The sequence below is a fragment of the Leptosomus discolor genome, chromosome 1 (genome assembly GCF_034619465.1).
Source record: "Leptosomus discolor isolate bLepDis1 chromosome 1, bLepDis1.hap2, whole genome shotgun sequence".
Classification (NCBI taxonomy): Eukaryota; Metazoa; Chordata; class Aves; order Leptosomiformes; family Leptosomidae; genus Leptosomus; species Leptosomus discolor.
The window spans coordinates 218,878,848-218,905,043 of NC_141391.1; the positions used below are offsets into that span (position 1 = coordinate 218,878,848).

General features: G+C 51.6%; 1 protein-coding gene across 2 annotated transcripts in view; it reads right to left on the reverse strand.

Moving 5' to 3' along the window:
• Positions 1 to 26,196, reverse strand: part of SHANK3 (SH3 and multiple ankyrin repeat domains 3) — a 342,763-nt gene that overhangs the window by 127,552 nt on the left and 189,015 nt on the right. For both annotated transcript variants that reach the window (XM_086475378.1, XM_086475373.1), the window contains exon 12: positions 13,657 to 13,770. In XM_086475378.1, the coding sequence (XP_086331504.1) occupies positions 13,657 to 13,770 (114 nt within the window). The remainder of the gene's footprint in view (positions 1 to 13,656; positions 13,771 to 26,196) is intronic.

Sequence of the window (26,196 nt, forward strand, 5' to 3'; positions counted from 1 at the left end):
ACTGAGGGTGGCGACGCTGTGAGCCGTGCAGAATTACACCCACAGCAAGTTCGAGGCGGATCAGGCGTGCTTCTGTCTGCTGATCCTCCAACGTTACACTCCTGCTGCAGAACGAGAACTGGGGTTGGCACCAGAGACTGGGGCACCCTTGTTCTCCACAGTGACCTGAAAACATCTCTCAGACGGGAAGGGTCTGGAGGAAGACCTCTCAGGAGGATGCTTTTGGGGAGGCTTTGCATGCTGGCAAACGGCAGCGGTCGGAGCAGATGCTCTGAGCAAAGAATGTGCTAGAAAAGGCTTCATTTTTCCCCTCGGCACGGGGAGCATCAGCATATCACTGTCCTAAACCCAAGGAACACAACCTCTGTGGATCTGCCTCACCTCCTTTGGGAGCCCTTACTCTGCACGAACTGCAGCAATGAAATCCACCACCGCGCTGGGTGGAAAGGGTTCCTTTGTGGCATTAACCTTGCTGCCCAGTTTCACTGACTGTCCCTTAACTCTCACGTTGAGACAAACAACAAATCACTCAACTTCTCCATCCTTTCTCGGACTCCATTGCATTCTCCTGACAACTCCCCACACTCGTCCCTTTTTTCAATTCCATCTCTCCTCATCTGGAAAGTCCGCTGACCCACCTGCTCACTTCAACTGTTGGCTCCTTATCTTCCAACCAGTTCTTTTTAAAAGCAGACTTTGAGAAAGCTTACTTAACAGCTCTTTGCAAGCCCTGGTACACTGTCCCACCACTTGTTGACTACTTCAAAGACTTGTAGGACATCTACAGGCCTCCTCCTAAAAATGTTTTAAAAAGAGTCAATAAAACATTGCTTCATGCTAGTTTTCACTAATTTGCAAGATGAAAAAAAAAAAAAATTATCAGACTTACAGGTCTTTCTATCCTGGCAGTGGTGCTTGCCTATTACAATAACGATAAACAATGCAGTTAAGGCTGAACTCTTTAAGCGAGACTTCTTTTTTCCCCCCCTCATACACAGAAAAGATGATGCATAACCACTACGTAGTTTTTGTTCTAGCGGTAACTACAGAGATGCTGAACAACTATGAGAGAGGAGTACCTTAAAATTAGCAGTTCTAGGTAAGAGTTCTCAGCCAGGATCTTTTAAGAATCTCACTGACGATCTCTCTGGAACAACGTTTTCAGCAAGCCCCAGAACACCGAGCAAGTGACTGAGGAGCAGAAGAAAGCCAAGTCAGCAGCAGGTCTTCCAAGGAGGAGTGGGGACGACTCTTGTTGTTAGGCCATGAATGATTGAGGCCGATCTTGAGGCAGATGTTAAACCCAACAAGAACTTGGTCATTTAATTGTCGCTGATTTGGTATGACTCAAATGGGTTGCCTGGAACTGTATCGTGTCTCACCTCCGGAGCACGTATCTCAAACCAACGACAAAGTTACAGGGCAGATGCAGGTTGTCCAAGGGACACCCAACCTCAGCCAATGCTCCGTGCTCTCCAGCGAGGCCCCTGGCCCCAGCAGGACACCCACAGGCCCGGGCTCCCTGCACAGGTAATGCCAAGACAAGCACTACTGAAGGCCTCCAGACTTGGACCCTTCCCATTTGAACTTGAGCTGCCTGAACCAAAAAAGCTTCCCGGAGCCACTTCAAGGCCATTTTCACACACACACGCGTCGGGATTCAGCCCGTCCTGCCAGCTCTGAGGACGGGCACCTAATTCAGAGGCCTCTACCATCCACCCGCTGCCCAAACACTTGTTGCAGGCTCCAGAAACGAGAAAGTTAACAGAGAAAAGCAGGGAACTGGATATAGAAAGGATTTGTATCCACTGCTCTTCAGAGCGTCGAGCTACCGAAACGGTGGGAAGTGCACAGCACAAAAGAGCGCAAGAAGATATTAGCGACTAATAATGATATGGTTGATTAAAAAAGGACAGAAATTCTAACTCGCTGTCTGAGCGAATACCTAACACAGTGCCAGAAACAAATAAAGCATAAATCGGCCTGAAACAAAAATGATCAGAAGACACTGACTACGGCAACTCGCACAGCATCGACAGACCAGCAGCAAATTTACTGGGCTGGAAACCACCAGCCTGTGGTGAAGCTTTCAGATGGCAGCAAAAAGGAGTGACTTCTGTCAAGAATTCTGGAATAAAGTACAGATAAGCCTGAGTCCACTAGTGTGCAGACTAGTGCTTTGCAGGAACAGGAGATCCGCAGAATTCAGAATTATTCCATTGGGCGCCTACGGCCAGCATCTCCTCTCCTCCCCGGCCATCAGAAGCAGCAGTGCAAACCTTTGTTCCAGGGAGTCTCGTGTTCTTTATGCTCTGTAACGTCAATAAAACTATACTGAGTCCAAATTCTCTCTGTAGGAGGCGAAGTACCCGTGACGTGGGCTTTTTTTTCCAATTAAGTAATGCTACAGACTTTTTCCTTTTCCTTTTACAGACCTAAACAAATCAGCCCAGGAGAACACACTTTAAGCAACTGCTTTTTTCTGCCTTTCAAATCCCCTGGCATTCTGAACAGCTCAAAGGTCAGCCTAAGCGTGCTTTAAGACAACCACATCCTTACCCCTTGGAGACACATAGCAAGTGAGATCAACGGGCTAAGAGCCACAGCATCAGTGAGAGGTTCATACGTAGCTGGCACGGGAACCCTCCGTGCTTTGCAGTGTTCCTTGATGAACCCTGCTTGAGCTCAGTACTCCTACACCCATCACTGAAGGAACATGGATGTTCAGCTCACACCCAGAACACCTGCAGTACCTCAACCCGACCACTAAACTACTCGAGATACACATATGGTTTTGCTAAGTGGTCAAAACAGAAACAGCATGAAGAGTTCTGTTATCGGAAATGTTAAGGAAAAGTGGATCTGAAAAGAATCTAGTGTCAAACCCTTTAAGTTCCCATTTCGAGAAGGGGAAAATTCAGCAAATCTAATAAATACTAGCTTTAAAATCTAAGCAGCACCTTGGAATATTCGTAACATTGACCTTTATTCTGGACCGCAAGAGGAAGCTGCCAGCAGAGCAGCAGATTAATTAAGAGGAAAGTTCAGAGAAATGAAAGGGATGGAAAGTTCACAGAAATGGAACAAGGTTAAAGGCAGCACAGCCTGAGAGGAAGCCTAACACAGGCAGCAATATAACGGAGACAGGAGCAGGCTTGGAAGGAAGTCAGGAAAGTGAAAGAGAAATCACGAGGACTTTTAAAATGCTGGTACAGAACAGCCAGAGGACTCGTTCCCACCTCGTGCACGGCAAGTGATGCATGCTGGAGGGAGAAGCAGCTCTGCTTGGAAGGCTGGACGGTCGGTGCGCCATGCCCGGGGGAGATGAGAGGTTGCCCGAGCTCTTGGAAGATGGATTTAATTTGCATGCTCTTCCAGCAGCGGCTGGCTGGCCGGGTCGATCAATGCTCCATCATCTACAGCTCTGTTGTTATCAGGTCTTCAGCAGCTTCTGCACACGCTCGCGGCCGTAACGCCAGCGGGACAGCAGCGCGCTGCAGAGCTCAACACGCGCATTCCCGCCGCAGGTGAGGAGCGTCCGATTTCCCGTTCTGCCAGGGAAGGGCCACCTTGCGAGTGGCCAAATGGGAAGAGTCCTCTCTCTCCAGCCAAGAGGCCGTGGTAAAAGCAGACACATTTCTTTGCTGACAAGGAAGCTCTTTCAGGCTGCAGAACTACTCTTACCAGCACTCCTCATGCAGAAGTAAACTGCTGTGAGGACAGCAGAGGAGATTGTGTCAAAGGCTTTGATAAAAGCCAAGGCGTGCAACAACCACCGGCCTCGCCTTGTGCACAGAGCCAGCCATCCTGACGCAGAAGGCGGTCGGGCACGCCACGCACGATCTGTCCATGGTAAATCCATGCTGGTCATTCCATGCCTCTGCTCCCCCACTGCCCTCGCTCCTCCCGTCCCATGGTCAGAGCTTTCTTCAGGTCGCCTGTCCGCCTGGGTGAAGTCTGAGCATGGAGCGCACGCTGGCTGGGTCACACACGATGGCTCGGTGGCCAGCAGGCCAAGAAGGGTTCCAGCTCAGTCCATGCCGAAGCCGTTCCCCAGGACCACTAAATGCACAGCCTAATGGAGGGGACTGAACTCCAAGTCAGAAGGTGACACACAGACAGTCAGGGCAGGGCAGTCTGCAGCACTTGCGCTGCCCCCCAGCTGCGCCTGGCACGCAAATTGTCGCTCGGTGTCCCCCGAGAAAGCCGCCTCCGAGCTGGTCACCAAGCGCAGGCGCTCATCTCGCAGCGCCGAGGCGCAGGTCCGCTCCCCAGCGCCGCCACAGTGGAGCATTCGCACGTCCATCTTCTTGCTGATCGTTCTGCAACGGCGCCTCAAAGAGCCGGAAAATAAAAAAGGGACCTTCCTTCCTGCAGGGGCTCTCGGGACGGTGCTCCAGCTCCTGAGGCTGGGCTTGCGCCGCTTTGACTCCCAACCAGCTGCCCCAAGGAAGGCGCCTCCTCAGGAGCTCCTTCCCCCTGCACAGGGACTCTCAAAAATCCTGCTCAGAAAAGCCACAGTGCTTGGACTCGATGCTCGCTGCTCAGTCAGGGCTTCTCCTTTCCAGCCCTGGGAAGTTCAGCTGACTGAATCTTTCAGTTTCCTGCTGTCCTTACCTCCTCTCCAGTGTCACCTTTCTTCAAAAAGCAAGGTATTGGTGGAAAGCAATGATGGCTAACTCACAACAAGGTACATGGGTGTTACACACGAACCTCTACAACCAACAAGATCCCACCCATACAAATGGCCAAAGGGGACACCAACAGTGTCTCAGCTGCAGGACTACAGCTCCATGCCACAGAAGTCCACACCATCACCCTACACGCCATCCAGCCTCCCTGTGGATGAGGCTACATCCCCCGTTAGTTCAACACCACCCCAGACTCGCTTTAGGATAGAGCTCTCCAGAGGAGGATCACCGTCAGTCGAGGCAGACTCCGTAACATACCAAGAAAACAACAGAGAAGGTGGAATAGATAACTCATCCCTTTGCATGCAGGACACGCAGAGATAAAGTTATGAAATGGGTACCATAACAAAACAAGCCGACCTCCTCAAAGGCTGGTGCAGACCTCCAGGAGGGAGACGATCAATTCACTGCAGGAAATTAGAGAGCTGTATTTCACTGAGGTACCAAAATCCTCCACAATCCTCCTCCTCCTCTGCAACCTACGCACTTGCATCACCTGAGGTTGGCATCGGAGACGAGTGAAGAACAACAGTGCCCTCTACCAAAAGAAACAGCCAACGACTTCTGCAGCCTCCCATCCTGAGCCCAAGCAGCCGGGACAGAGCCAGCCCTGCTCCCCAAAGTGAGGGAGGCTCAGGTTGGGCTCTGGGCCACACGTCCGGGTTCAGACCGCTGGGGCCAAGAGCGCACACCAACACTTCGCCCTCCTCAGCGGCGATGGGCTCTGGTGCCTCCGATGTACCAGGCTGGAAAATACTTCTGACCGACGCAACACGGGAACGGATGATTCAGAAACTGCAACGCTCGTCATTTTTCTTAAATCCTGTTGTTACACCATCTGCTCTTCCAATATCTACGCTGGCCCCCAAGAGAGACAGTGAGGGGATGAGCCCAGCCAGCAAGACACTCTCACTATTAAACTTTTTAAGTAATTTTAAGTACCCAACAATTGTTACTCCAATTTCAAAACATTTCTTAGACAAGAAACTCAGTTCTTGATCAAAAGGTGGTTCGAGCTCCCAGTTCTTTCTTCAGAAAGCCTTTCCACAACAGGAAGATGTGGTAACACGTCCACCACCTCCACTGCTACCCACAGGTACCAAGGAACTAACTAAATACATCCCCGTCACATGAGGGGGGCGTATTCCACCCTTAACGTTATTTTTATTTTCTCAGAAAAAGAAGAAACGGCAAAGACTAAGTCCACCAGGAATTCTGTTAACCTGGTTTCGTGTATTAGTGAATTCAATGTCGTGATGATGGAAAACAACTGGAAATCTTTCCAAACAGTCAGACAAGGAGCAGAAAGGAGAGGTCTCTGCCATGCAAAACAGACGGTTCCCTGGACACCACTGACTCCCACATCCTTCCACTAATGAACCAAAGCCAGAGAAAAAGGAAAAGATCTAATGAAGAAGATACTCGTGCCACAGGTATTGCACACCCAGGATCAGCCATAGCTCTTCGTTGGTCCCAGCCTCCCGCAGCACGCTCTCCACAGCCCCGACCACAGCCGGCGTCGGTGCCTTCCCGGGCTGCGCCCCTGCGTCGGCCAGCGCCGAAGACGTGTCCGTCCTTTGAGAACCCCAGCCCTGGAGCATCTGCAGCACAGCCACCTCCCGGCCCTGTGACCGTCTGAACTGGGGCACTGCCAGAGCATCCCGGGTCTCGGCTGCTTCAGGGGGAGGAGACGGCTGTCCGACCCCGAGCAGTGGGGAAGCAGCCGCAGAAGGGCCCAGACCCCCTACGGCTGCACGTGCTCCTCAGCCCACCAGCTCAGATGCAGCCTAGTTCAAGCTTGCAAAGAGCTCCCCTACATTCCCCTCCACGAAGGCAGGTCTGTACGTGGAAGCAGATAATCGGCACCAAGTGCTTCCTAGAGGAGACAGTGCAGCATCTCTCCAAACAAACACAACTTGAGAGGGGCAAATAGCAGCAAGGTGATACCCAACAGTCTTGGATTTCTACCAAGGCCAGGTTCCAGGCTCGCAGTGCTCGGGGGAGCTTATGCTCCGTTCTCACACCTCCTCTGGGTCCACGGACGAGTTACTGTGACAACAAGCTGCTCGCACATATGCATCGAAGCACTTGGCACATTCTGCTTCACACCCCCAACCTGCCCTTTAACTTCCGGGTGTCGCTTCCCAAGAGCTCGGCGAGCTCCGTACGGCAGGTGAGGTCTGTTCCACCACCGGAATCAGGTGGGAGAGACAGTCAGGATCTGCTGCGAAAGGTGGTTCTGAAAAGCGCAAAGGAGTGAGGGTCGGGGGAGAGAGAGGCGACAGCTCAGGGTGAAACGAGCCCAGACCGGACGCCGACACTACCCCAGGACTGCCACATTTCAAGGTATAAGTAAACACACATTCTACAGCACCTGCAACCTATCCCAAACAGCTATTTTGTCTTAACCACAGTTATCAAGTGTTCCACTGCGACTTTAACCAAAGCTGCAGGTCCTTCTCCCCACACTTCCCTGGACCACAGACTCAGGACTACTCTGTAATTAACCCAAAGCAACAACGAGTTGCCTTCAAAGCAGAGGCGCAGCCATTCCAGTGCCAACTTCAGCATAGAGTTGTCCAACAACTGACAAAGCAGGTCCCGAAAAATTAATACTCCTATTTAATTTTATGTATTGCAAATACTCCGTAATGATATTACTCAGATTTGTGGGCACAATCTTAGCACGTACAGAGTTGCAGCGCTACGAGCCGTGACTCAATTCCCGTCCAAGAAGGGATCCCACCATCGAGGCTTCGGTTCCTCACCGAGCGCACGGAGGCTGCCCACATTTTGAACTTCTCGTAGGAGAGCTCCCAACAGCAAGCACGTGCACACGGGGGGAACAAGACCGATGTGAATCCAGTTTCCTCCGGACAGGGATCATCAGAAGGACAATCCATTCCAGATCAGACGTTAACAGCTCCTTGCGCCTTAGCACTAACGCCTCCCACACGCTGGAAATGCCTCGTACGAGACACCCCAGGCTCACACCTGCCTCGTTCGCAGACACATGACGCTACAGTCATCTCCTGAACCACTAACAGGCCGCCTCTTGTTGCTTCAAGAAGTAAAATGTTAGTGTGTAACTTCCGAGAAGATTTTCCGTTAAGTGCAAGCTCCTGCATTTTATCCTACTGAATTTCATCCTATTTCTGTTACGCCAACTCATCCAGCTCTGAAAGTAAAATGTTCTCACCTCATACGACGTCACAAGGAAACATTAGCACTAGCACATTCCAGCTTTCTTTTGGCCACAGCTATTAGTGAAAGCATTTAATAGGTGAAATAGTTAATCAGCCAGTGACAGATGACAAATTTCCAGTGCTCCCCCACATTTCCTCCAACTTTACTAATAATTTCCCACATGACACAGTCCTGAAATCCAAGCAAGCTGGAACAGTGGTATTTCCTTAGCCAGCACAGTCGATCAATCTCCTTTAGCCCAAAAACGTTCCTGGATAAGCACTATTCTGTCCCACCCCTTTTCCCAACTTCCCCCATCTCTCTCTTCCTTCAAAGTTTGTTTTTAAACACTTTTGTGCCAGTGAACTCCGAGCACCTTAGCTGGGGCTGCCCAGAGCGCTCCCGCACACAAGGTTCACCGTTACCTCACCGAAGTCTTTGCTGATGTGCCAGTCATTTTCCTTATTACTTTTTCAGAATGCTGGTGTCCTTGGTTTGCTGGGGGCTCCCCCAAAGGGAGGTGGGCCAGGAACCCAGGAGACCCCACCGCTGGCAGGGCAGGGGCCTTGCTGGCCACAGCTCAAGCAAGGCCAGCAGGACAGACCCAGAGACCGTGGCCAGGTCCAACCAGGAGTCCAGCTCATACAGCTCTGCACAGCAATGGGGCAGGTCCCAAGCCAAGCCAGGAAGCCAGTCTGCAGGTTGGGGTTAAGGCCAGGTCTAATGACCCTGGGCAGGTCCACAGTCATGAGGCAGGTTGGAGGTCAAGCTGGGAAATCAGTCCATGGGTTGGGGGTCTGGGTCAAGAGGGTCCATGGCCAGCCACGGGCATGACTATGAAGGAACTGGAGACAGAACTCCTCCAACATAGCTCATGCAGGGACTAAAGCACAGCTTAAATAGAGCTCCTGGGACCGGTGGTGTGGGAGGAAGCCCCAGGTGAAGCTGGTCAGGGACATTAAGACACACTAGTGCCCTCAGGGCCCTGATGCTGTTGTCCCCAGCTGGCAGCATCAGTCCTGCCACAGCCTATCCATCTGACATTGCGCCCGTTCTGACAGGGAACTGTTCTGGTAGATTTGGACCTTTAATTAGCTTTGATCTTATCTCATTCTCGTTGCTTAATAGCTCTACATTCTCTTTCCTTTCTCTTTTATCTGTACAGCTGAAGCATCTCCTATTACTCCTCTTAACACTCGCAAGGTCCAGCCCAGCCGGGTTTTTGGCAAATTGCATCTTGCATCTATGATTTCAGATCCCCCCAATACGGTTTTGGGGTTTTTTTGCAGACAAATCCTAACCTTTGTTCTTTGAGAGCTTTGCTGATTCCTAAAGGCCTACGGACAGTCGCATTTGGATTCTTTACCTGCAAGATTTCTCTTTTGCCAGGAATACGTTAGGTTTTTGTAGCTTTGAGTTAAAATATTCACTCAAAATTCCACCTCTATTTTAACTCACTGAAGATAGTCGATTCCATTTACTTCACTACATTTGTCTTCTTTATCACATACAAAAATCTGGACTCTACCCTTACTACCAGGATATCTTACACTATCATTTTCCAAGGCAAGGTAAATGTGGATGCTTTTGTCCTATCTGTTTCTGCACAGTCCATGCATTGCACACACTTCCTACTCCGAGCCTCAACGCTACCTCTGCCTTTCCTTAAAGCACAGGCACGCTGCTCTGGCCTGTCCTCGCCCGCAACAGCAGCTGGGCTGACCAAACCACTTGGCTCAGCTTCTCCCTCTCTGCACCCATGGGCTGGCATCTGCAGTCCAAATACCTTAGCCTGACCTCACTGGCCACCACCAACTCTGTCAGCAGAGAAGACAGTCTCTGCTCAGAGCAGTCTGCCCGCTTTGCTGTTGCTTTCACCTGTCCACCCGCCGCCTCCTCTCGCATTCCTTCAGGCAAAGATATGTCAGCACCTATCTGATCTTCCTCCTCTTGTACTAGAACCAGCAAGGCGGACAGCAGCCTGTCCAAATTGACCCCTCCCTTGATTTCTGAGGGACCAGACGTTTGGGTCGAGGCCCTTCCTGGAATGCTTTTTGGTAGCTGAACAGCCGGTGACTCACCAGCACTGGGAACCACCACTCATGTGGGCCTGGGGCATCACCACACCAGGCAAAGGGCTTTAGCTCCAGCACAAGCTGCAGGGGCCTGCGCCTCCTTCCCTCATTGATGACGCACATCAGTGACAGTGATGATGTCATGCTCAGTGACTTGGTCCTCTCTAATCCTCTAATCCTGAACAACGTGGTCCTTGGGGACACGCTGAGGAGGAGAGGAAGGAGAACGGGAGGTGGGCATACATACGGGCTGGACATGCTGAAAAACGATCACTGACAAACAACCTCTTTTTCCGTTTAATTTTAGTCAGAGCCCTACACACCTGAATTCACACTGTGAAAGACCATCTTCCCACACCACTTGGAGTTAGACCTACAGCCTCTCGGGTACTCGCACAAGCGCTGCCCCCCCATGGTATGTGGCACATCCCCCGGTGACACTCCGCAGCACCTCTGCAAGCGTGAACGAAGCTCCAAGCGGCTGCTCGGCAAGCGGGAGCGGGAGCACAGTCCCTCTGGTCCGAAGCCCCACCAGCGCCTCCGCTCAGGGAGACAAAGGCATTCCTGTGCAGAACCAGAGCCGCAGCTCGAGATCCGAGGGGAGGGACTCCCGCTGCCCAAAGGCAGTTCTACAGGCCAGCATCTGTAACGGGTCCAGAGACAGGGAGATGTGACCAGCCGGTGTTTGCGCGCAGGTTCTTACACCCACAGATCTCAGACACACAGCGGGAAGCACCCGGTGAGCTTGATCCCACGTTGGCAGAAAGACAAGGCCTGTGTCAGCCACATGGAAGGCACAAAAATAATTCCCTGAATCCAACAGAAATGTCACACTGTTTTAAGCAGAATACAGGGTATGGCGTTAGAGGAGATGCAGACAGGAACAGAAGTGTGTGATGAAGTGCTGGGATTGACAACTAGACCCGGGTCTCCTCTTGGGATGTCACAATGGTACAAGAAGGATCATCTCTATGGGAAGACAGGCAAAACTACAGATCTCTGACCCAGCAGGGCCAGAAGACGCAAATTTAGAACATGCAGAAGGCTTGAGTTATTTACCAAAGAAACCCTGTTCAGGTCCCAAAGGATTTCACAGATATCCAAGAAGACCCTCACTGCCAAGTGAGAAACTTGCCTTCCTGCCTTGTGGCCTGTAACGGGCATGAGCAAATGGACAGAGTCAACAAGCACCGCAGCATCTATGACCGGGACCTGGAGGGAAGGGCTGACTCAGAGGCACCCTTAGAGACAAACCTGGCTCATTTAGGTCGATCAATATGCAGCGCACGGCCTTTTCCCTCAAAGCATGAAAATACATGCAGGTTAAAGGGACATCCTAATACCACCTCCAAAATGTCAACCCTGAAAGTGGCGCGCTCTGAATTTCAATGAAGATCACCATGAACTTCCGGAGCTCTCTCATGCTCTCATGCTTGTCACAGTCATCTTCAATCTGTTCCAACAGGAGTCTGCCAGGCAGCCCTGCTACCTTCCTCAATCGATAAACACGCTTGGGGATGTCCGCGAGTCTGATGTGGCTTTGTTCCCCAGCAAAGTACAGTCAGGCCAAAACCTTTCCACCAGTGCACAGCCCAGCCGGCTGTTAGGCTGCACTTAAACTCAGGAGACAGACACTTCTCTTTCTTCGCTCTTCATGAGAAGTGGCAGAGCAACGTCCTGTCCATACAGCTGAACTTCCTTCTGTGCACAAACAGCGTGGCGTTATCCAAACCACCTTCTGCAAACAACCTGTACCCGAAAACTGGGCCTGAGCTTTGTCTGGAAAAGTAAAAGTCAGCAAAAGCCAAAACGACGCCGGGGGACACGCTGACAACTAAACAGTACGGACAAGTGTAGGAAAATGCTCATACCTCTGGTCCAGCTTTAGTGTCTAAGCACCGCCTGCTTCTCGTGTCTCCCCACGCAACTTCAATTTGACCCAAAGCTGTTAACATTCCCCAAGAAAGGACCCAGCAAACATGAGCTCCTAGAGACAGGAAGGGCTTACAAACCACATCCGTTAGCCCTTTCTCTTTTTTACCTATCTAGGCATCACGAAAGCACAGGACAAGCAGCCCCTGCACACTGAAATGGCTCCAGCGTACAGCTCCAAAGCAGCACCAGAGGGAGCAAGGTGGTACCTTCTCAGTGGAAGTTCCAACTCCTCAGCCCCAGTCACCCCTGGAAAAGGAGGAATATCCCATTCAAGCCTTCGCTGTCACCAAGCGTTTCCCACCAGCACCACAGAAACACACTCGCTTCCCGTCTGATGGGCCTGGAGCACAGCCGAGTTCACGCCGCCGCGCTCGGACAGGAGCCTTCTCTGGCCAGGAGAGCGCAAAGGCAGAGGGACCAGCGCCCGTGCAAAGACAATCTGAAGGAAGAACAGGAACGAGCATTGGGAGCACAAGCTGGGACTGCAGACCAGAGAGCGAACACCTGAACCAGCTCTGCCGACCAGACCCTGCAGCGTGCAGGCTCGTAGAGCTACCGGCGGAGTTCCACTCCCACCGCACCCTCCACGGCTGCAGGACCAGGTCCCAAAGGCACCCAACGCTCTATCCACAGGGAGTGACGTGCAAGTGTCCCAGGGCACACGAGACCTGCCACACACGCATCACAGCACACGCAGTTAGCGGCTCACTCACTGAAGCCAAGCACCCTGGTAAGGAGGCACGTGAGGGTGCAAACATTCACATTTAAAACTCTCAGGAAGGACTGGGATTAGAACAAAGAAAAGAATTTTTAAGTGGGTTTAGGCCTCTGGAAACTAATTAAAGCTAGTTGTTGTGCAAAACAGAACTGTATTTTATTGATTTTCTCTTCTCTTCTACAATTTTGTTTCCAACTTCGCAAGCAAAGTTTAACTCTCGCTTACCAGAGTCCAGCTGAGTGAATTTTAAAGCTCATTTAATACGCACACTGAACTTCACTGAACCTGTCAAATCAGGCCCAATTCTCTCCTAAGTAATACACTGAAAAAAAAAATCCACACGTTCTCTTCAGTTGCTTTACACCAGGAGGGGTTCAGGCTTGCCACAAGTGTTTCGCACCCCGTCCTTGGGCTAGGTGAGGAACGCTGCCCGGGCAGTGTCAGGACAAGGGGTAAGCAGGGTGATACACCCCACGGGAGCAGGAGTCCCATGAAGTCACGGTGACCTCCAAGAACACCTGCTGTCTGGCACACGTGATCCGCAGCTCCTCCTGACACCGCTGTCCTCCAGGAACAGCAAATTCCTGTTGGGCAGTGGCTGGCGCTGGAGACAGAGGGTCAGGAGGGCCAGGGCTGACTCACAGCCATTTTTAATATTTTCTGTTGGATCAGCACAATGCAAATTACTGTTTTTCTCCCAAAACGCAACGCGGGGTTGGGGGTTCAGATCAACAGTCGCACCCTCTTGCCCCACCACTCACTGCCACCTGCAGAAGACCCTGCCACTGCAGCAATCTCCGCAGAGGGACCGATGATGGCTCTCCTCACGACAGTGCCCCACACTTACCACGGATCAGCGTGCCTACTGCTGGATGCTAACGCTCTCCTTACACAAACTAACACCTCGAGATACAATTCTTCAGGTGTATCCGTCACCCGTTTCAAAGAATGGGCAAACTCAGACTGCTAGAAATTTCGAATGAGCTTCTGAATTTCCAGGGCTGTCCTGTGTGTCTGCTGGGAGACACTCAGATGTAAGAAGACATCTTACCTTGCCGTGGATCATACTGTCGCATCTGCACCTCCTCAACACATTCCGCTGGGAACCAGCCAGTCCTTCCTTTCACAGTTCCTTCCCAAAAGCCACCTTCGCCAATACTCAGCACTGTGGGAAGAAACAAACAGGTACGTGAGAACGAGCAGGGCTCCCAGAAAAAGGGAAGGCCAGAACGACCATCGTATGGTGTTAACGCAGTAGAAACACAGAAGGGCAGAGCACAGAAAATCTGTCTGGGGTCAGGCGTGGTCTGGAGGAAGAAAGCAGCCCAGGAAGCCTTCAAAAGCTTCTTTCCCTCATGTCCAGAAGAGGGACAGCGTAGGCAACGGGAGCCATGTGCTGCGAACACGGAACAGCGAATTGGCAGCAGCTGGCTTTGCAAGATGGACTCTTACTGGGGGACCCAGACGTAACGTGGGCTTTGGTAAAACCGCTCCCTGGAAACAGGCCACCTACTGTAACTTCTGACAGCCGCAGAGCAGCAGAGAAATCACGGCCCCACACGGAAAACAAGACGCAGAGAGGGAAAGAAATTGGCCCAGGTGACAACAGGAGTCACTGAGACCCGGGGTGTCCTGACTGGCCCGTGCTCGAAACACCAAGAGCTGTTTCACTCTAAATGAGACGGCAAACGGGAAGGTACTTCACTGCCACAGCAGAATTCTCCCACCCCATTAAGCCTTGTTTTTACTTGCTCAAAGCATAGAGAAACAGAAAGGAAGTCTTGAAATGTGCTCTGAAGATTAAATGAATTCAGAGTCAAGGAGATTTTTAACGGAGAACCACATCAGGAGTGCCCTCATTAAACCAGGCAGCTATCAGCTTGAACTCCTCACCAGCTGCCGGCTGGAAAGGATAGCTTGCAGGTAGCCAGGAGACAAACTACTGAAGAGCTACAGACAAAACCAGCCCTTCTTATTACACCTGAAGAATGAACTGGGGTCCAAAGCAGGCTAGCCAGCACAGTTCGAGGGTACAAAACAGTTTGAGGTTTCCGCTACGAAAACCATGGCCAGCAAATGTATGTCTGATGGCGGCTGTCACCTCCTAACTCCTCACAACTGCATCCCCCACGCCTTACACCAGCAAGCTCTGCGAGAAAGATCTGGATTGGTTTGGGACATTTAAAAATGCATCAGAGGCGACCACGACCATTCCTACGGCCACAGAGAGAACGACTGTCATTCCTAGAGCACCCTAGAGAACAGAAACATACACGATGCAAGAGAGAAAAAAGGGAGGTGAGAATCATCACCAATTTTTCCAGATGTTCCCCATTTATATATTATATCCAGAGTGCCCAGATATTACCCCTCGTTTATCCAGAAAACGTCTGACGTGCACACCTCACTTGAATTCAAGCACTTACAAGGCCAATTAATTGCATCATCCTGATCGAAGAAAGGGGAGAAACAGAGCAGTTACACACCTTTTCAGGCTACCGTGGCTCACAACGCTTTCCTAACTCTTTGCAACACAGTGGTCGCTGGAACAGATTGTGAATTCATGTGCTAGACGTAGTCTGTAACATGCTATAGATCAAGAGAAAGTGCTGCACGTCACCCAAAAGTGATAAGCTTTTGATACACCCTTTGGAAAACATCACGATGTAGCATTCGTAACAGCAATTCATTTGACATCCTGACAAAAAATAAACACAAGAGTCAGCGTCCTGGGGTCCCTGCTGTCAACGAGGCCTCATCAGTATTCCCTCAGCACTATCTGGATAACGAGTTCTCAAAAACAAGCCCACCACATCAAGAGACCTCCCTGACTACCACAGAGACTGGGCGTTTCTTGGGACCCGCTTTGAAACTCCAGGAGCTGTTGTAAAACCCCTCAGTACTGAAAGGGGACACCAAACTGGACTCTCGGGCTCCTCAACATGCCCCTGGACAACAGGTGAAGGAAAAGGTTGACGTTGGGTCTCTTTCAAACTTGCATCATCTTATCTTATGCTTTTTTTCCTATGGCTGTTTCTCCAACTTTGTAACCGTAACTTAACCTTGTGGCTTTGACAGCAGAAACTTTGTCTTCATTTTTGGCTCCCCTCGATCTGAAACGCCCTCCAGCGCATTTGACAGTTAGAGAGAGCAGCTTCTCCCAGAGGCAGAGACCGCAGGCTTGCAGACTGGTCTCGGGACCTGACCCAGCACAGAGGCAGCGACCTCGGAGGCTGCTGGATGCTCCCTCCAACCATCAGGCAGGCCCCCATAAAAGACGAGGAACCTCCTGTGGCGGATGACGGAAAAGGCCCTTCGGCAATGGGATGACAGCAATGAGGCAACCAGCGAGCACGGGGAAACCGCACTGCCTTGCTCTCCGAGGGCTGCGCTGCAACCCGGCAGAAGGAACAGAGCAGACCAGCAGCTATTCAGCCCTAGATGCAAGGAACCACCAAGTGAGTGAGACCACTGGTACAACACCATCCTCAGCAACCTTCGATCCTTAGCAGCGATAGCTCTCGAGATAAACTCTTTGATAACCATAAAATCTGCACCCCAAGGCTACTCAAGCATCCTATGGCTGCGCGTGGTGTCAGAGCCACACAAACAGCAGCCACTGCTCCCACAGCACAACGATTCTGCACAATTCCCAGTATCCCACCGCTCCTCGCTTTCTCACCCCTCACCTCAGAACGGGTGGGCACTCTGCAGAATGCGAAAAAATGCCCAGTTTGACAGGGTGAGCCCCCGCTCCCCGAAAGCCACCCTCTCCAATGACCTGCCCCTAAAGGTGCTTCCACCTACAGCTGAGAGGAGGCAGGAGCACTGTGCTCAACGGAACATCCTGCTGCTGGTCACTTCTGTGCCACCCTGCTGTCCTCCACTACCCGCCAGGGTCCCTTCCTGCACCTCCTTCATGTGCATCAGCTGCACTGCCTTCTGCCCCACCTGGTAAACTCGACACAAATCACCGTGTAATTAGCTCTCCTCGTTAGTGCAGTGGTGCCTTCCAAGTCAAAGACCTTTGAGGAAAACGGTTTCTTTTTCCCTGTCTTGATCCAGAGCATCATCAGCCCCCGCCAGGCAGCCCTTGTGCTCTTCGTACGTCCATGGAGGCCAACACCTCCGGGAACTCGCTCCTGCGGCTCTGGGCACACGCGGGGCTGGAAGGGACAGCTGTCCTTCCCAGGGAGGCAGGCAAGTGCTGGCAGCAGGGATACAAGGTAAGGCTCAACTCCCAGCCGGCAGATTCACGGGACTTCCAGCTCAGGTTAAAACACCTGCGATTACGCACACACAGCAAACCCTACCCCCAGCACGGACCTGGTCCTGCTGCGAGGCTGGGGCTTCTGTTGCTGCTAACGGAGAGGACAGCTCTTTTTTTTTTTTCCCCTTCAAATTAGTTAACCAACACACACCTGAATTTCTCTGGTATCCGGCACCCCGACTGGCAGCAGGCACAGACACATCCCCACTCCACTGTGTGCTGCTGCCTTTCCAGCCCAGCTCCCTCCCAGCCCTTCGCAGACAGCACCGACAGGTTTATCCTGCACCCTTCACCCCAGTGCCCGCGTGTCACTCACAGCTAAACCCACACACCAGAGTTGTTCCCAAATTAAGCACTGCTCCACGCCAGCTAAAGCCAACTCCTCAAAGCAGCAGAACGCCACGATTGCCTCTACCCAGGCATTAGTCTTGTAGGAAGCAAGGGAGAAAGAAACACACCAACGAGCCTGATTTACAAGCCAAACCGGAGACTCCTTTCAGTCTCTTCTCTAGACCTTTTCTTGAGATGCAAATGCTCCTGCTCTCCAAAGGTTATGATGTTGTCACAACCTGGAATAGACCCAAATCCCGTATCTTATTTCCCACTGCTCTCGCCTGTGCTTCAGAAGCTCTGCTAACAATTCCCTATGGAAAATTTCCCTTCTCTAGTACTTTGTATTGTCAACTTCCAAACCAGCCCTTTGTGAAGGAGCCTTCTGGTCTTGTATTGTTACGCTCGGCTCTTCAATCACATAGCACTCCTTTTCAAGATTTCTGCTTCCTGAGGACTGGAAGGACTGAAGTTTCAGCCTGTCTGGCATCAAGCTGAACAGAGATTTTAAGGTAACAGCCAACCAAGTCTATTCTAACAAAACGAAAAATTTAAAGTTGTCCGTATTTCACTAGTTTGTCTCTGAGGACGTTAGATGAGAAAACATAAAACCCTCGCTCAAGTCAAGACAATCAACATCCACCACTCTCCCCTCACCCAACAAGCTGTCACCCCACCGCAGAACGCTGCCAGCTTGGGTAGGCAGGATTTCCCCTTCACAAATCCAGGCTGGCTACTCCCAGTCCCTTCATGTGTTTGGAAATGGTTTCCAGGGTTAGTTGCTCCATCACCTTCCCAGGGATCAAGATGAGACTGACCAGCCTGGAGTCCTTCACATTCCTCCTTATTACCAAAAAGAGGAGTGACATTTGCTTTCTTCCAGTCATTAGGAACCTCTCCTGACCACCACAGCCTTTCAAAGATGATGGAGAGTGGCCTGGCAAAGCCATCAGCCAGCTCCCTCAGCACTGACCAGTGCATCTCATCAGGCCCACGGACTCATGTATGTCCAGTCTGAACGTTCCCTAACCTGATCCTCCTCCGCTGAGGGCATTCCTTCCTCGCCATGGACAACCCCACTAGTCTCAGGGACCTAGGACTGCTGATACCTGGTCTTACCAGCGAAGGCTGAGGTGAAGAAGGTAGGTACCTCAGCCTTCATCAGCTCATTCCAACTTTTCTTGCTGTATAAACACCCAACTTCTTCAGAAACGAGGAGCAGTGAGCATGAGCTTTGGGCTGGCAGGGAGAGGAGCAGATGGGTGGCAAGGAGCTCTGGAGCTACAGCAATTCATGGCAAGCCGAAAGGACATCACTCAAAGCAGCAGCTTGGATTCAGCTGGACTTCAGCAGGGCCTGACTTGACGTGTAGAGGCAGTCTCGCTGCAGTCTCTCCTGACAAGTCACTCCAAGAGCCAGTTTCATTTTCTCCTGCAAAGTCAGGCCCTTCTCCTTCAGCAGCAGGCCCAGACCTTCCTGTGAGCCCGACTCCTCTGCGACAGCCCTCCTCTCCCACGGGGCCCTTGGACCAAGTGGGCAATACTGCAGCGGTCAAGAAAGAGCTGACGCTGACGGGAGGAGAGAAATAAATGGTCTACTGAGGGCTACAAATCATGGATGCAAGCTAGGCGACTCGAAAACACAACCATCCGCTCTGAAGGTCACTGCTAATTTGAATAGCTATAAACATGGTAATGAGGCATATACCAAGTCATGTTGGGACGCGCACATGAAATGCTTAAATTTGCTTTGAAGAAATTAACAAACCAGACATACTGGGAAAAAACTTCTGTAATGAAAGATCACAGCTAATCCACTCTGGATCCCAGACCCCAGCCAGTCAAGTCCCACCGCCATCTCCCAGGGTCGTGCTATAACCCCTGTTTGCTCCGAGCCCTGAACAAAGACGACCAAGTGGCTGCCACGTTCTCGAGCTGGGTTTGCCTGCAGGGATCCTTCAACCTGCTGCTGCAGGACCCTGGAGGAAAAGCCCGCAGCAGCTGCTGGAGTCATCTTAGCTTTCTCTCAACCGCTCATGAGGATTTTCTTGCTGGCTCCCTCTCCACTCTCATACCAAACACAGACATTCCTACCTTCCCTTTGAGGCACAAATCCACCTTCCACTGCTCTTCTGCCAGGGACATGACCCTACTTTCCCCCACTCCATTTGCAGCTCTTACTCATCAACAAAATGTCTTCCAGACCATTTTATGCTGCCTCCTACACACCCCACTGTACCTGCAAACTCCTCCCTTGGAGAATCTACTGTAGCATCCTTCAGGTCTTGTGGAAAATTCCCTATCGAAATGATGCTTATGGACCCCAGCCAGCTGCAAATGACAAGGCAGTTGTCCTGACCAAAGATTCTGTTTTTCCCTCGTGTTCCTTCCGTTCACTTCAATCCCATTTAACCCTTAAAGCCTACATACAGAACCAGCTCAGCAGCGCCAGCTCTTGAAGACCACCTCTTTGCACCCCATATTGGCGTTGCCAACTGTTCTACCGTTTGACTCTAAAACCTGCAGTTCCAGGACATGGTCCTGTCTCTTCTCTGTTGCACAGCACAAAGCAGGTCTCCAACATGACAGGACTCTAGACGCTACCAAGATACACCCTTCACACAGGCTAGCAACATCTCAGGTGGTTGGGACTGCAAAACTCTCTAGTTTGTTCCTCTTCAGGCTCCCACCTTCCTTTGCTTCACAGGTTCCAAACCCAAAAGAAATTAAAAGAAAAAAAACCCCAACCCATAGTGGCCATGGGTTTTCCCTTTCACGAGTTCCCTACACACTGATACGTGACTGCTCCTTTCCAGAGTAATCCCAGAAGTTGCCTTCTTACACAGTCTCTCAGATACAGATTTGCCCCACTTTGATTTGTTATTGCTTCCACCCTATTAGAAATGTCAGTCCTTGCTCCCAAGCTGCTCACTTATTCACGACGCTGGGCTCAGGCCAACCCTCGCCTCAGTCATTGCTCAAGCAGAATCTTCCTCCTCTCTTCTGTCTCGCAACACAATTTCCCCCTCCTGCTCTACCAGTGCAAGGATCCCTCTGGCATGTGCTGAGGACGCAGCAGCCGCTGGCCCGGTTCCCACAGCGTCTGCTCAGGAGTACGGTCCCCATCTTGCTCTGAGGAGCACAGCATCTCTCTGGGATGCACCGCCGTATTCCTCCTCTGAGCTTCTCCGTGGTGAGTCCCGAGGACGGCACCGTGCCTGGAGTGCAGCACGGCCCGCACAGCGCTCCGATGCCAAGCCTTGCTTGAGAAGCTGCACGACCTGACCACCCGCACCTGCACGGACTCAGCTTGAACCCAGGCTGCCCACAGACCCCTTTGGCCTTTGCAGTCAGTGGTATCTTCTAAGACGTGTTTTGGCTGTTATTCCTGCCTAAAGCCATTGCTACAAGGAGTTACGAGAGCCAGAGGACTAGGATCCAGCTGCAGGGAATATGCCCTAGAGAGGTTTCTCCCAAGGGCCACCTGTGGGGTCACCCATGAGCCACATGTGAAGGTCTCCTCCTGGCAGGCAGCAGCAGCTGGCAACCCAAGCCCACCCTGGGGCCCTCTCTATGCCTACAACAGTGGTACCACCGTAGTTTTCTCCAACACACTCATCAATTTATTACCTCTGGTCCCAGACGAAGATGCAAGACGGGTGCGCGCCAGAGTTGCTGACCAACCCCACGTACCGGCCAGCTCTGGCATCGGAAGGTCCCGTTTGCGCCATTTCCATTTCCCAGAGCCAATGACACAGACTCAGAAGCTCATAACAGACCGCACCCACCGTCTGTTGCAGCACGTTAACATCAAACAAGCGATTTCACAGCCAAGCACACGCAAACGCTGCCCTCACTCACAGTGCTGCAAAGTCCCTGACAAGGGGAGAAGCTGAAAGGACCCCAGCTACACCAGCACAGCTACTGCACGATGCAAACGTGACTTCCAGTTCAGATTCTGCTGTGCTGGGGATGAGCTAATGCATGAAGGTACAGAACAACTTAGAGGGCAACAAGGAAAACTCTGTAGGCCCTGCTTCCCAGCGTGTAACACCCTAATTCATTCTTCACAGGCCTCCTCCTGTCAACCCTTACCCATAGCTCTGCTCATCTTCCCTTCAGACTCCCACTGGGGTCCCTCAAGCTGAGCTCCCCACCAAGGATCCCACTTGCTCTAACGATGTCACCAAACCCTGACTCCTCAGCGGTGCCAAGGGGCCTTGCTCTCTCCAGCACTCCTCAGCAAAGTGGCACAGGCAGCGCTTGAGGACAGTCCTGGTACACCCTGAGACCTTCCCTCCTGCTCCAACACAAACCTGCTCATCACAGCTCTCCCCAGGCCGCCCAGGCACCGCCCAGACTTGCCCCTTCCTTCACTGGCCCAGGGACTGCGAGACTCAGGACCTGGTGTGTCCCCTTTGATCCCGACCCACTGCAGCTCCCCGACAGCCTCGCTCAGGCACTGTGCCCGCGTCTCTCCCACTGCTGTGCCTGTGGGTCTTCTACGTCCTCAGGAGCTGTCCTGGCCAAATTCCCAGATAACAGGTTAATTTAGTTTCAGCCCAGAGGGGCAGAAAAACATCAGAATTTGCATCTTAATGCCTTGAACTACAAAGTAGGTACAAAGCCATTCTGCTTGTTTTATCTATTAAATGACTATCAGGAAGCCATTTGGGGGACAGATAGAGAATCTGAATCCAGAGACTCCCAAACCTCGTGATAAGGCTCCCTTCAGAAACCCAGAGGCATCTGGGCAGCACGAGACATGTGCTGACGCCCCAAGAGGGTTTTGAAGCCCTTCCTTGACTGCTGATGGAAAGGACATCCCGAAGCCACCCTGACCATGAAAGATGCCCTCAGTGGTGAGGGAGAAAGGCCGATGCAGCATCCACGTTTCTCTCAAACCCGACAGGTGACTGCAAGCGGTGCACCTGCGGCGCTCAGTAATCCATGAGGACGATCATCCAGGACACTCGCACTAATAGCGCCATCGCCGTCCATATGCCACAGGGCTCCAGGGCTTCCCAGATCCCGCGGCATGCAGGGCTTCTTGCAGTTCCAGATTAGCTATAAGACAGAGCTGCCCAGCGTGGCTGAAGCTGTAAACCTGACTGCATTGCTAAGATCTTGTTCCAGTCTACACCCAGCCCTGCCCCAGCAGAGCTGGTCCCTGGAAGACGTGTTATAAGCAAAGCCAAACTCCAGAAGGCTACGAAATGAACAGAAGTGGAACAGGTACCGTGACCTCGCTCCAAGCGTAGATGGACATCACATCACGGAAACACCACCACTACACACTCATAATCCAAGATCAAATCAAGAGGAAATGGGTGCTTCTGTTGTGCACAGGTCTCTAAGCTGTTTTATTCCAAAATAAATTTCCCAGCAACCATTGCCTCAACTTGTGCAACAACTCCATGCCCCAGACAATCTCTCATGTGACCTGGGTATTACACAAAGCACCCAAAGCTTTTTGGGAGGCTAACACGGAGGTGACATGGCCTCTCAACCACACTCTTTACCTTTGTGTTGTTCACTTCCGAGCCACCGCCATACTAGGGACACAGAAAAAGGGGAGCTGCCAGAACCATGCCCACAGCACAGATCTGCTCAATGTCAGCTGCAAATTTCTGTTGCTGAGGTCTGAAAATCATCAGCAACTGACCCATTTTTTGGCAAGTCCGTCATCTAAGCAGCATTGTGCTGTGACCTTCACTTAGCTCCAGAGCTTATCAGCCTCTGAGTTTTTCCCTATTACTGTTTTCCCACAGTAGGAAAGGTTTCTCCTCCTTTCCGTTTAATCTGCCTGTGCCTATACTGAGACACAGTCAAAACTGGAAGTAAGCCAAGGAACGTAAAGTTTCACACAGCTTTAAATCCTTCGCTCCGAGCCGTATTAACTCCTGGCTCAACCTCGACACCCGAGCACATCGCCCAAGGGCATGCAGACAGCCTGGCACGCTGGAGCACATCCCACCCACACAGGCTGCATGCTCTCCAACGCACAATTACTCACACTCTTGATACCCCAACCCCAGGAGCGTTTGTGAACCGACGTTAGCAGCATCCTCCTTCCAGAAGAAGCCCCCCAGTTGTGCCATGCAGGTCTCGGCAGCGTTAGACCTAGGAAGGTGCAGTCTAGCACCAGCACCACGAGGCTAATTCCTAACTCCCAGGACAGGGGGACTCTCAAACCCCGGTATCTGATGAAGCTCACAGGCCCCCAATGGGTCAAGCGTAAAACCCAAGGCATTTCCAGTGCCAGCGAGCCCCCAGTACATGCCACAATAGCCCAGCTTTGCACTCTGCACAGCTGTTTTACTCGTTATGAAATTAAAATGCAATTATAAAAGCTGATTTTAAATGCCACATCAAATTAATAAACTGGCTGCATACAATCCATCTCGCAGATGTTGCAGGGTCCTTTCATCACAACGACAGATTTCACTTGAGTACATTAATAAAAAACCCAAGGGAGAGACAAGCTGGCAGTTAAAGAAATTAGGGAAAATAGGAAAGATTCCTATGGGGCCCTCAGATGAACAGAAAGAACCGTTTGTCCACCAGCCTCATAACCTTCCACTGAAACACCCTGGAGAGGCTTTTGATCCCGGTTACACTTAACAAGCCTTCATTAGACACCACTGGCGCCTTTACTGACAACAGATGAGAAGCCAGAGTCTGCATGCAACATGGAAATGAAGTCCTCCTGTGAGTCAGGCATGGATAGGGATGTCTTCCAGGCCAAAGACACATCCACTGTCCCACTGAATGCACCTGCATTGACAAAGACCTCAAAACGTGCATCAGAACTACGCGTGGACAAAGATCCGTTCCCACATGGCTCATGAACAGAAGCACGCCCCAGTGCGGTTTTGGTTCGTCAAGGAGAGCACTTTGCTCTCCAGCGGGAAGTTCTACACATATCCTGGGGCTGGACCCTCTCCCAGCCCTTCGCACGTGCGCAGCTCTCCTTAACGACAGCACTCCACACCTCTTCCTGCTTAGACCCCAGCAAGTCTGCTGCAGAGGTGTTACCTGCCTTGGAGGCTGTACACCACCGGGCGAGAACTTCTGCCCAGGCCTTGCCTCGACCTAATGTGCTTTCCACAGCCAGACTCTTCCTCAGCACCTGCCCTCGGGGAGTCCTGCACTCGGTGTTCAGAGCAGTTCACCACCGACAATTCAGCAGCTCAAATGCAGGGCCCCCTGCGCCCGGCTGGCCGCGCCACCGCTAGGGTATACCAGGACCCACGCGCAGCTTCCTACAACAGCCCCATCCAAACAGGGCTCCTGCGACCGCTCCTCCACGAGGGCCATCTGGCGCCCTTCAGCCACCGCTGCCTCCCCTACCTGTACCACTTCACGGCGACAAAAAAGTCTCAAAGCAAAATAAGTGGCCTTACCTCACTCAAGGGTTACATGATTTCTTTGTACTGTTAAAACAAATTACTCCAGAAAGAAACCCACCATGGAAAGCGTTAGCTCAGAAGGGGAGAGTCTTCAGCCGTCCTGCCATGAGAACGTCAGCTCCCCACGCAGGTGGGAAGCCGGTGGGCTCTCTAGTCACGTGCTCACCTCTGCTGAGTTTGCAGGTGCTCTCTGCGACCAGAGGCAGATTAATCTTGGTGAAAAAAAAACAACAGTGAAAATGAACAGAGTTGAAGGAGAGCTTCAAAGATTACTACACAAGTTTACTCTTGCAGCAGAATAATGTTTCTCCCTCAAATAAAGAAGACAAATCATTAAAGACTGAAGAATTCCTGTCTCTTCAAACTTCTTTTTCCTTGAATCACAGCAGGGGCTAAGATAGCAAGTAGGAGTACAAATATTCAGACCTTACAGAAGAAACCAAAAATCCCCTTCTGAATTTTACCACTAAGAATTTTAAGAGTTGAAAACTACCATCGCACCAGAGCGGATTTTAAGACGCTCTTAGTCCTGGGCACAGAAAGTCTCAGTGTAGTGTATCAAATGCCTGACAACTCACAGCCTTTCCCTTGGCTTGCTCAAACCGCAGCCTCCAGTGATCCCATTAAATTGTTGGCATGATTTATCACTATCAGTGGGTGAAAAGAGAATACTGCAGCTGCACGTGCTGGCCTGAGTCCAGGCTGCAGCCTGCCATGCTGAACTGACCAAGCAGAGACCACTACCTGGTCAAGTGCACGGCTCCTGAGGAAAGGATGCCCTTGAGGCATCTTCAGAACAGCAAAGCCAGCAGAAACAGTGCTAAAGCCAAGCAACTTCGGCAGCAATTCAGCACGCCAGATCACAGACCTCCAGGTCAGGCAGAAAAGGCAAATCATCCCAAGAGGAAGGGACCAAAAGAGACCCCCAAACTAAAGCCAACTCTGAGGCCAGGGCACTTTGACCTGCTTCCTATACAGGAAGAGGCCAGGATGATGGACGTGACTTTTTTGGTGCCCTGCTGCTTCACCTTTGTGCCACTTCATGTCTAAGCAATCTTTAAAACAGAGAAGCATGAAAAGCAAGGAAAACCTTCATTGCTGTATTAAAAATGAAAGAAGAGGGGTGAGGTGGGTTTCCTCATTGCTCTTGAAGAAATCCTGGGGAGAATGATTTTACAGTGGTCCAATAAATCAGCCGAGCAGCACTGCAGCAGCCACCTGCCCTGGCGGTGCATGCGGCTGGGGACAGCGGGGTTGTGTCAGGTTCTTGCCCCAAGAGTTTCTTCCGCAAGCTTGGACCAGCTCTGTCCCTAAAAAGAGACGTGCTGCCTTTGCTGGGGACTACGCTGTGTTCCCCAGGAGCAGAAATCGGCGCTCATCTTCTTCCCAGGAGCTCATCAGGGGCACCGGCGCGCTGTTACGCCCAGCTCACGAGAACACAAACTGGACAAGCCTCGATGGGCCCAGCAGAGGTTCGCACACACTGGTCGGTTCCTCACAGCCTTTCACATCGGACAGTCCAGGCACAGGTTGGTGCCAGCAGCTCCACACCTCCCTCTGTTCAGGAGGCCGTGCAAGTA